The sequence below is a fragment of the Micromys minutus genome, assembly GCF_963924665.1.
Source record: "Micromys minutus genome assembly, chromosome: 25".
NCBI lineage: Eukaryota > Metazoa > Chordata > Mammalia > Rodentia > Muridae > Micromys > Micromys minutus.
This window is the reverse complement of record NC_137960.1, coordinates 410,695-422,667: the sequence shown is the minus strand read 5'-3', so window position 1 is coordinate 422,667 and position 11,973 is coordinate 410,695. Positions and strand designations below refer to the sequence as shown.

Sequence of the window (11,973 nt, the reverse complement as noted above, 5' to 3'; positions counted from 1 at the left end):
AACCCAATTCTTCATAGAGTTGGAAAGATCAATGTGCAATTTCATCTGGAATAACAAAAGACCTAGAATAGTGAAATCTATCTTCAACAACAAGAAAACATCTGAGGGAATCACTATCCATGACCTCAAGCAATATTACAAGGCAATTGTGCTAAAAACTGCATGAGATAGGTACAGAGATAGGCTCGTGGATCAATGGAATAGAATAAAAGATCCAGAAATGAGCCCTCACATACATGATCACTTTATGTTTGACAAAGGAGCAATAAACATTCAATGGAAAAAGAACAGCCTCTTCAACAAATGGTGTTGGTCCAACTAGCACTCTGCATATAGAAGAATAAAAATAGACCCTTTCTTATCTCCTTGCAGAAACTCAAGTGCAAGTGGGTCAAAGATCTCCACATTAAACCAGGTACACTAAAATTATTAGAAGAGAAAGTAGTGAAAACCTTAGAACACATAGGCATAGTAGAAAATTTCCTGTACAAAACACCAATGGCTCATGCTCTAAGTTCAAATATTGACAAATGGGACTTAATTTTATTGCAAAGTTTCTGTAAGGCTAAGGACACTGTCAAGAAAACAAAATGGCAGCCAACAGATTGGGAAAAGATCTTCACCACACCCACATCTGATAAAGGCCTAATATCCAAGGTATACAAAGAACTCAAGAAGTTAGACACCAGAGAATAAAACAACCCTATTAAAAATGGGGTACATTGCTAAACACAAAGTTCTCATTTGAGCGATAAAGAATGGCTGAGAAGCATCTAAGGAAGTGCTCGACATCCTTAGTCAGCAGGAAAATGAAAATCAAAACAACCCTGAGATTTCACCTCATACCAGTCAGAATGGCTAAGATCAAAATTTCAAATGAGAGCAGATGCTGGCGAGGATGCGGAGAAAGAAGAACACTTTGGAAATCAGTACAAAATCCAACCACTCTGGAAATCAGTCTGGCAGTTCCTCAGAAAATTGGACATAGTACTACCTGAAGACCCAGTTATTCCACTTCTGGACATATACCCCAGAGAAGCTCCAACATACAACAAAATCACTTGCACCACAGTGTTTATAGTAGCCCTATTTATAATAGCCAGAATCTGGAAAGAACCCAGATGTCTTTCAGTAGATGAATGGATACAAAAATTGTGGTATATTTATACAATGGAGTACTACTCAGCTATCAGAAACAATGACTTTATGAAATTCTTAAGAAAATGGATGCATCTAGAGAATATCATCCTGAGTGAGATAACTCAGTCACAGAAGAACAGACATAATATACTGTCACTGATAATTGGATACTAACCCCAGAAAGCTCTAAACACCCCAGAAACAACTCACAGAGTATATGAAGTTCAAGAAAAAAAAATAAAAAGAAAAGAAAAAACCATTATGCTTAATCCTTACACAACACAAAAACTTTGACTAATTCCAGGTTACATCCTGTTTTACATGTACTTTATGCTGATTGTAATGAGTAAGATCTTAATGCACACTATCAAAACTTTAAAAATACCAAGTACTGACAAAAATAAATTCATATACTTTTATGCAAAAATGCTTAAAATCTGTACATTTATCTTTTTTTAAAATAATGTTGTTCAATTAAAAAAGATGTATAAAAGGGTTGTGGTTAAAATTATATATATTGATATATCTGATTATCTATAATAACTTACAAATCTTGAGATAAGTGTGTACATTACAATCTTAAGGGTTTTTTTTTTTTTTTTTTTTTTGTGAGTAGAGTTCAAAAGACAAAAAAAAAAAAAAAAAAAATCACAAAGATAAAAGATTTTTTTTTAAGACCAGGAAGTAGAACCTCAGAGGAAGAGACTTTTGGAAGTGTAGACCAGAGGAAGTTTAAATTTAAGAGAATTAAGTATCATGTGTTTGTGGCAATAGAAATTGTTAACAATTTGTGAGAATTTTTAAATTAAGTTCGCCAATTTTTGGCCATTGGTTGTACTAAGACCAAGCTGTTGTAATAAAATCAGAGTCAGTGGAAGAACAGAGAGAGGGAGTTGTAAACCTGACACTGTTTCTATAAGTTCCAAAGTGAGGTGTGAGCTGAACCTGCAGCACCGCAGTCTAGAGCTGGAGAAACCCTTGAGAGAGTGAAGGGAGATGTCCACATAGGCCAGAAGTAGTTAGTATAAAGATTTTGTTAGAAGTTTAAATCCACATTTTGTTACAGATTCTATAAAATTTAAACCTTGCCCAATGAGCAATTTACAAGTCTTGAGATAAATGTTTATGGCATAATTTTAAGTTTTTTGTTTTTGGTCTGTGTTTTTTTGTTTGATCTAAGGCCAGATCAAAACAAAGCAAAAACAAAACATCTACTCTGTACTCTCCCAGTTGTGCTTGACTCTGGCTATACACTCCCACATGTCTATAATAAGTTTTCTCCTTCACCATACCTAGAAGCAGTTATGACTTTCCTTTTGATTTCTTTTCTTCATATCAGAACAAACTGTTATCATGTTTATAAGGTATAACTGGACAATGTCCAATGATGCTATGAGCAAATAAAAATTTTGCAACTTGATTATAAACATTTATTATCTTCTTACTAACACACTAGTATTAGCATTCACTGACTACATGTGTGAATTCTTAAAAATAAAGAAAAAATAGAAAAATAAGATAAAGGATTTTAAAATGAAAAAAAATTATAAGAAGAGAAAGAATTTCATGATGGGTTGGTAAGTGCAACTAATACACAAATAAGTAATAGAAAATCTTGCAAAAACAATCACTGGGTTATGTATTGAACCCAAATCAATGTCCCAGTGAGTTGAACCTTAAGTTGATTACCTAATACCCATAGTTCCTACTTTGCCTATAGGACTACATGCTTTTAAAGAGTTTCCTACTTTTTCTATTACCTTTTTGACAGTTGTGATCAAATGCCCTGTAAGAAGAAACTTTTGGAATCAAGAGTTTATGTTGGCTTAAAGTTGTAAGAAGGTACTTACTTCACTGGGGAAGACATGATAGCAGGAACATAAGGCTGCTGGTCATGTCGCATCAATAGAAAAGAAGCAGAGAGCAAAGAAGTTTTCTAACCCAGCTTATAAAACCTCAATTCCTGGTCCAAATGATCAACATAACCCAAAGAAACACAACCTTCCTAAAATTCCAACAATCTTCTGAACAATGCCACTCACTAGGCACCAAGAATTCAGACATATATTTCACATGAAAAGTCCATTAATTGTTAAAATGGATTCTTGAAATGGATCACATTTACAGTGATTTTAGAAAAGATATGGTGTTTGAAGGTAGATTGGAACTCATGTACTGCAGACATCGATTAATGCTAAGAGTTCTTGTGATTGAGAATTCTTACATACTAGCATTTACTAAATATTTGCTTATTTATGTGAAGCTTATTCAAATGTGCATGAGTTTATCAATGAAAATTAAATGGAAATAAAAATAAAGGAAAAAGGTTCTTTTCATATATAAATTTACGAATATAAACTTCAGAAAGCAGATTTGAAAAAAACATTTATTTCCCTTACCTGTAATACTTGGATTATAACATTCAGTTAAATCAAGAGAATAATTAAAGAGTCTCCACTGGGTGAGTCCCTGAGGGAGAGCTCCTCAAAATTCCACACTCCGAATTCACAATGTTTATCTGAGACCCAGTCTAAAGGAACAGCATGTCCCCTGGTGCTGGGCAGCTTTAGGTACCATGAACCTAATGAGAAGTTAAAGCATCCTTTGCTTCATATCACTTTTGTGTAAAAGAACCTTAGTCTTCTCTTATAAGAAAAGTCCACACCTCGATTCTAGAACAAAGATATTCTGTCTCAAGGATGCAATTAAATTTGTTCCTACCAAGTAAGATCAACATTGGTAAGTGAAACTTCTCCACATTCTATAAGATGCACCTGAGATTTAAGCAGCATGGGCAAGCATCCAAGTCAGGTATCAGAGGTAAGACTTCTAATAAGACTTACAATCTCCTTCCTCAAAGAATAGTTTGAATAGGCTGGAAAATACATGCAGCTAGTAAAAGTCACATAAATTATAGTCATCTTAGTGTGTATGATCTTGACTACCACATAAGCACTTCTTGGACTGCCTGTTGAGATCAGAAGAATTTTAAACCAAGAAAATAGTATCCATTTTTTTTTCAAATGAAGTTGATGGGGTTTTAGAGGAGGAATTTCAAATACTGAAAAACATCAAAGTTTATTTTGAAATTGAAATTTTAAATATCAATATCTGACTAGGAAAAACAGCATAGCCTTATAATATAATTGATTATTTTTGGGTAATCTAAGAAATTATCATTATTAGGCAGATGTTGTTGAGAGAGTTGGATAATAAATACTGAGTGAAGAGCTAGTCAAGAAACATGTTGGGGACGATGATGTTTGGCATGCCAAGGGTTTTGGATATCATTCGAAATAATGAAATTGTCAGAGAGTAAAGTCTGAAATTAAGAAAGTCATGGTGATTTGCTTCACAGCTCAGCAAAGCACAACATGGAAGCAGGACTGGAACTGCAAAATGTTAAAGAATGAAAAGGCCAATGACGAAAGAATCATGAATAACAAGGCAACAAGAGGTAATAACAAAAGAAACAATTAGTTGTTTGAATGTGAAGATGAAAGAGATGTGACAGAGGTGGAGCTGACCCAGTAGGAGATAACTAACCATGAATATGAGGATCTGAAACAGGAACAAAGAAGCAAGAGAAAGGAGACTATAAGAAAATGCTGAGGACAGAACAAGGGCTTTTGTCTAAGATGGATGAGACCTAGTATCTATCTATATGTTTAATATATATAGAGAGAGGGATGGGGGAGAGAATGTTATTCTTGTGCAGATAGGAAAATGAAGAACTTAGCACACAGCTGTCTACATGTTCTCACTGAACTGATCGACATCCTTTTTACATTTATTGTGAGTTGTTGCTAATCATTAATAGAGTATGCCAGGAACTGAGTTTTTTATAGTCGTCAGCAGAGGCTGCAATATATTACTTTGATCCTTAGGCACCATGTATAAGGGATACTATATGAATTCATTCCCACTGACTTTATTAAAGTCAAGCAATTTCAGTCATTTTAGTTTTACTAATCTAGACAAGTAGGGCTCTATTCCAGAAAATTCTTATGACTTGTTGACTACACCTTAAGGTTTCTAGTTCCAGAAAATTGCTAAATGCTTGTTAGAACTAAATGTGAATTAATCCCAGGGATGACAAGTACTTCTTGCTATCAGTAGTTTTCTTCTTGCTTTTCCTAAATAGAGTTAAACTTTGAGTCTCAAGAGTGACCATAATGAATGTGAGCTTCAAAACTGGATTCCTCCTCATGGGGTTCTCTGATGAGCGTAACCTTCAGATTTTACATGCAGTGCTCTTTTTGATCACATACCTGTTGGCCATCATGGGAAATCTGCTCATTATCACCATCATCACCTTAGACCAACATCTGCATTCTCCCATGTACTACTTCTTGAAGCACCTCTCTCTTTTGGACCTCTGCTTCATCTCTGTTACAGTTCCTCAGTCCATTGTAAATTCACTCACAGACAATGGTTTCATTTCTCTTGGTCAGTGTATGCTTCAGGTTTTCTTCTTTATAGCTCTAGCCTCATCCGAAGTAGCTATTCTCACAGTGATGTCTTACGACCGGTATGTTGCCATTTGTCGGCCACTGCAGTATGAGACTATTATGGCTCCTCGTGCCTGCAAGTGTGCAGTGATAGCTGTATGGATGGCTGGAGGACTGTCTGGGCTCATACACACAGGTGTTAATTTCTCAATTCCTCTTTGTGGGAAGAGAATTATTCACCAGTTCTTCTGTGACATTCCCCAAATGCTAAAACTAGCTTGTTCTTATGAATTCATTAATGAGATTGCAGTAGCTGCATTTACAACATCCACAGCCTTTGTCTGTTTGATCGCCATAGTATTCTCCTATGTTCAAATCTTCTCAACTGTAATGAGAATTCCCTCAGCTGATAGTCGAACTAAGGTATTCTCCACCTGTCTACCACATTTGTTTGTAGTCATGTTCTTCCTCTCAGCTGCAGGTTTTGAATTTTTAAGACCTCCTTCAGATTCCCTGTCAGCAATGGACCTCATATTCTCCATATTCTACACTGTGATACCTCCAACCCTCAATCCACTCATCTACAGCTTAAGAAATGAGGCCATGAAAGCAGCTCTGAAAAAAGTGTTGTCAAGAGAAGAATTTTCTCAGAGAATGGTACATGTAAAAGCTATATTCAATCTCTAAAGAGGCAACAAACTAAGATGCATTGCTACTGTGTCCTAGATTAGAGGAAGGATGAATTGGATTTCTTCTAAGATTCTGTTTCAGTGTTTCTCTTAGTTATGTCCTTCTCAGAGATAGTTCTATCAAATGAAAGATAATTGACCAGTAAGGAGATGCATAGGCTCCCTTCTTCCTCCAGTCCCAATATTATTTCAGATAATTTGTTAAGAATGCATAGGAATTAAGAGAGAAAGGAGAGTTAGTTTTGACAAGATCCAATACCAATTTAAAGTGAATTTAAATAATTAAATAATTTAAATAAATACATTGCAAACTATCATTAGATAAGCTGATTTTGTCTGTGTAATACTAGATACCCTATTGCTGTACATATTTCCTATAGGCTGTCAACTTTCCTGCTATTCTTGTGTAGCTACAAGGTTTTCCTGCTCATAAAGAGTATAGTAACCATGTACATAAATTTTTTGGCCCCCAGCAAAATTCACATGTTTTCTATATATTCATTTCACAATCCAAGTAAACCAATTTCTAATTTTACTATATTTTTTCTTTTTCTAATGATAGAACAAAATTATTTTTTCAAATAAAAATGGCAGAGTTATGATTCACATTAATCTTTATTTATGATGTGCAATTGCCTATATGTCTCATAATGTAAATTCTTTGTTCCCAAGTATAATTTGTATGCATATGATTATAAAAATAGGGACACAAGATTACAATTCACTAATGAAGTAAGTCTCAAAAATTTTCTTTTCCATCACTGAAAATGCTCAAGTTAAATATTACCCCATCTGAGATAAAAAGAGATTCCAGCAAGATCCTTAGAATCAAACAGGTAAAATACAACTATGATGAGTCCTGTGTGCTGAGCACAAACCTTTGAGTTCATTAGCTTAATTACTGAGGAGTTAATGATGTTGTTAACCTATTTTTTCCCCAAAGATGCATTCTTTACAAAGTTAAAATATGAATAACCTCAGTGTTCAAATGAATCAAAGAAGATATTCTAATGGAATTGAAAATGAGCAGTGTTGAAACAACAGACTTTTTTAGATCATTCTATTGACTATATGCAATATTTAATTTACTTTTTATTTTAAATATTTAGCTTAATTTTAAACATGGTATAATGATCATCTGGATCTACAAATGCATGTATGTAAATAATTCTTTGGTTTTCATGCTACATCCTCTCTCACAAAAGAATTCAGTACTAGGCTGCATCTTTCTAGGTAATGTTTTACCCACTATTTCCCTCTAATATAGATAATAATATATGAATTATATTACTATTGATACAATTTTATAATTAAAGCATTTTTTCTCATAGAAAGAATTTTAAAAAGTTACAACAAGAAAAAATGGCATAAAATGAAGATAAAAAACATTATAGGTTTATCTGTATGTGTCTCTGTGATAATTTATAATTAGATTTAAGGGGAAATGTTCTTTGATCATTGTCATCTTTGCATATCATTAAATTGAACTGTTGTTGAAGGTTGAGTTCACTGAACTCTAATCAGAAACTATTTGTCAGTTCATGGAATGAAAATATGTAATGCTAATTGGCTGATAAACTGCCAGATAATCGACCATTTTCAGACATTAGTAGCTTCTACATTTCACTCTTTTTTTTCTCAGTTTTCAACTCACACTTTTAATATCAGGGTTGTTTTATTTTATTTTTTCCCTCACCACAGTTAATGATTGCTCTGGCCACTTAATTGTTCATGTAATTGACTGCTAGCTTCTCTCAACCTCCAACAAGTCAGTAATTAGTTCTGCTTGCATCTTTACTAGTGTCACGACACTGTAGATAAACATTTCCTCAGACTGGTACACTGGACAAACAATCCCAACCAATTTTCTGTTTTGACTGCTGTAGATATTTCTTTCAATTTTCATTTTATTAACTTTAATATGAGTTTTACATATACTAAAACTGAATGGTATTCATGTAAAGTGTAAACATACTGAGCATTGAATACAACCATTTAAGTCAGCAAACTCAATCAAAACACTCACAGAACCAAACTAGGATTCATGTTTAATAGGCAATCTTTTTTTCTGCTCCAGCTTTCTAACCCCAGGGACCACCAAACTACTTTTATCATTACACAGTTGTTTCCCTTTCTGGGCTTTTATCATTCACTTTTTAGCAACAATGTTCTTTGCTGGGTGTGCTATTCTGAGGTTGAACTACATAGTTCACTTCTTTCTAACTGAATTGTGTTCCATTACATAGACATATGGCATCTACTTTGGAGTAGTATAATTTGTTAGGTCATTTTCTTGGGGATATCTTGTTCATTATTTTATTGGCTGGCAAACAACTGTATTGTTTGGGGTCATTCTAAATAAAACTTTTATGAATATTTATATAGCATTTTAAGGTCATGTCTTTATTTCATATTGCTTAGATTAAATGTGTGCATTAAAATTATATATGTGTGTGTGTGTGTGTGTGTGTGTGTGTGTGTGTGTTTGTGTGTGTGTGTGTGTGTTCTGTTTATTTCTATGCTCTTTCATCTGGCTCTTACCCTTGCTATTCCTCTTTCTCTCATCTTCTCTACAGATTCCTTTCCTACATTTCCACATAATGTTCCTCTTTTTCTTTGTGGCTTTCTGGTTTTGACCAGGATGTATGGCCAGAGATTTAGAACAACCCACAGAATATTGAAGAGTTCACCATTTGATTCACAACTGAAGGCAATGACAATACATTCCTCAGAATTCATCAGTTGCAAATAGTTAAACAAGGAGGAATAGAGGATCCATGAGCCTCTCCCCAGAACATGATTGAGTATTGACAGGCCCAGTTTGTTTAAGCTCAATTCAGCTTTCCATTTGCAGTGGACTCTAAGAGGTATGGGAGGTCATAAATTCTTTCTACCTCCATGTTGACTAGCTTAAGTTTATGTAGGTATTTTGGAGACAACCATAAATCCTGTGAATATATTAGTACAGTGATCCTGTCATGTTCAGAAGACACTAATTTTCTGGTTTTCGAAGCTCTTACACTCCTTACATGCCCTCTTCAGTGACGGTCCCTGAGTCATAGAGATGAATGATGTAACTGCATGGATGGCTTATTGTTTGCACTTTAAAAAATTGTGAGTTTATGTGTTCACCACTATTTACTATTTACTGCATAAAGAACCACCCCCCACTTTCTGGTAACCATCTGTACCCAGAGCTGGGGCCATCCTATTCCCATCTAGACACAAAACCTGCCTGTAAAGTGCTTAATAAATGCCAGGAGCCAGCCCTGGTGTGGGGGTTCTTCTTTCTTGTTGGTTCTTCTTGAGGCAGTGGGCAGAGGATAAGACTTGGTCTTATGAGATTTGGGGATAGGACTAAGTCTTATGAGATATTTAGGGTTTCTGTATAATAAAAGTTTACTATCTACGTCTAAGTTACTGTGCTACTGTAGCTAACCTGCCTTCCGTGATCTTCTGAGGCCAGAGACTGCAGTCTCTGCCACTTAGCACCTCTTCCTAAAACAACAAGGGATTAAGTAGACTTTGTACTATCTCAGCTGAAACTGCTGGGCTGTAACTTTTAGTCTGCTAGTAGGAAGTCGCAGGAAGAAAAGGGACACTTAGAAAAGTGATTATAATGTTTATTACTAAGTAGTAAAAGTGTCCTATGAAAGCTATCTAAAGGGAAAGCAGAAAGATCCTAAGTTGGGAAAAGGCAAAAAGATTTCAAAAAGAACAAGTTCTTTTTCTAAGGGAAAAAGAGATGGAGTGGGGTGGAAAGGGAAAGGAATCCTGAATAGGAATGGAATTGTGAAAAATGGGGTGATGAGAGAGAGAACCTCTCTTTGTCCTCAGTACTTACACATCTTCCAGAATACATGATCACGTTATAAAGTTCGTCACAGATTTACACAAAAAATCAAATCATAAATTGAAATAGAAGTTTACAACAGAGAATGTTTACATGCATATCCATTAGGAGTAATTATCTGGCTAAACATCCATCACCTGTCTCAGCTTCACAGGTTCACTGAATGCTTAAAACCATAACTAAGTTATTAGTGAAGTTTTGTATAGATAAACCCAGTCAATATTTTATCCTATGTTCTAGAACCTATACTAAATCATTAATTCCCATTTTATGACCTTTGGTTAATTGTTTAACATCCTCTGGGAATGGGCCCTGAGAAGGAGAAAGTCTGGTTACTATCTAAGAGTGATTAAATGGTGTCACTTAGGAGACTGGCCAAGTTCTCATTGCAGGTTTGGCTATCAAAATGACCTAATGGCAGTCTCACTATAAAAGAGCTTAATAACCAGTTATAAGTTTAGGAATTCTTGTAGGGTCATCATTAAGACTTAAGTCATTTATATGTCTATATAGCATCACTACAAGACAGTACATCTCATAGATATACAGAGATCTACTCCAAAGGGGTGTGCTATAACTTAAATAATATGTATGTCTAATAATAACAGGAAAAGCATATTAATAGCAGGGATCTTTCCTAAAATAGTCCCTTACAGTCTTGCTGAATAAGGTGAACCTGTCACAGACTATATAATAGTCCGAGGCTGGCCATCTCAGTATGATCACCTGCTAGTTATTAGCTTGTTCCATTATGGCTCCCAACAAGAGCTGACCTTCCAGGAGCTCTCACTCCTAAGCCCACAGGTGGGACCCTGCATTCTCACCATTGACTATCCAAAGAGACACCCACTGGGAGCACACAGGGCACATGAATCGCAGGGCTGCCTAGGACTGGATGCATCCAATCTCCATCTGTGCCTGGAGCTGGGGCAGTGCCACTACCATCTGGATCCAAAACCTATCAGCAGAGAGCTAATTTCCCAGGAGCACTCTCACACCTAAGCACACAGGCTCAAAGGCCAACAAGATAGACAAGCTCCAGTCAGAGAGAGCAAGACCAACTAACATCAGAGATTACAAGGTGGCAAAAGGAAAGCAGAAGAACCTAAGCAACAGAAACAAAGACAACCAGGCATCATCAGAACCCAGTTCTCCCACCACATCAAGTACAAGATATCCCAACACACCAGAAAAGCAATATTTAGATAAAAAAACCATATCTCATGATGGTGACAGAGGAATTTAAAAAGGACATGAATAACTCCCTTAAAGAAATACAGGAGAACGCAGGTAAACAAATAAAAAGAAAACACAAAAAAATCACTTTAAAAGTTTTAGAAAAACACAACCAAACAGGTGAAGGAATTAAACAAAACCATCCAGGATCTAAAAATGGAAATAGAGCTAATAAAGAAATTGCAAAAAGGCGCAATCCTGTAGATAGAAAACCTAGGAAAGAGATCAGGAGTCTTCACCAACAGAACACAAGGGATAGAAGAAAGAATCTCAGGTACAGAAAATACCATAGAAAACATTAACACAATAGTCAAGAAAAATGAAAAATGCAAAAAGCTCCTAACCCAAAAAATTCAGGAAGTCCAGGACAGAAAGAGAAGATGATACCTAAGAATAATAGGTGTGGAAGAGAGTGAAGATTCCAAACTTAAAGGAACAGTAAGTATCTTCAATAAAATTATAGAAGAAAACTTCCCTAACCTAAATAAAGAAATGACCATAAACATACAAGAAGCCTACAGAATTTCAAATAGATTGGACCAGAAAATAAATTACTTCTGTCACATAATATTCAAAACACCAAATGCACAAAACAAAAAAAGTA

At 35.2% G+C, this 11,973-nt stretch overlaps 1 protein-coding gene across 1 annotated transcript; it reads left to right on the top strand.

Annotated features, from left to right (window-relative positions):
• Positions 1-5,315: 5,315 nt before the first annotated feature.
• LOC308436920 (olfactory receptor 14J1-like) lies at positions 5,316-6,278 on the top strand (the record flags this gene model as incomplete). The annotated part of the gene is made up of 1 exon (XM_080937930.1): positions 5,316-6,278. The coding sequence occupies one exon, from the start codon at positions 5,316-5,318 to the stop codon at positions 6,276-6,278; it is 963 nt and encodes a 320-aa protein (XP_080794056.1).
• Positions 6,279-11,973: the final 5,695 nt, after the last annotated feature.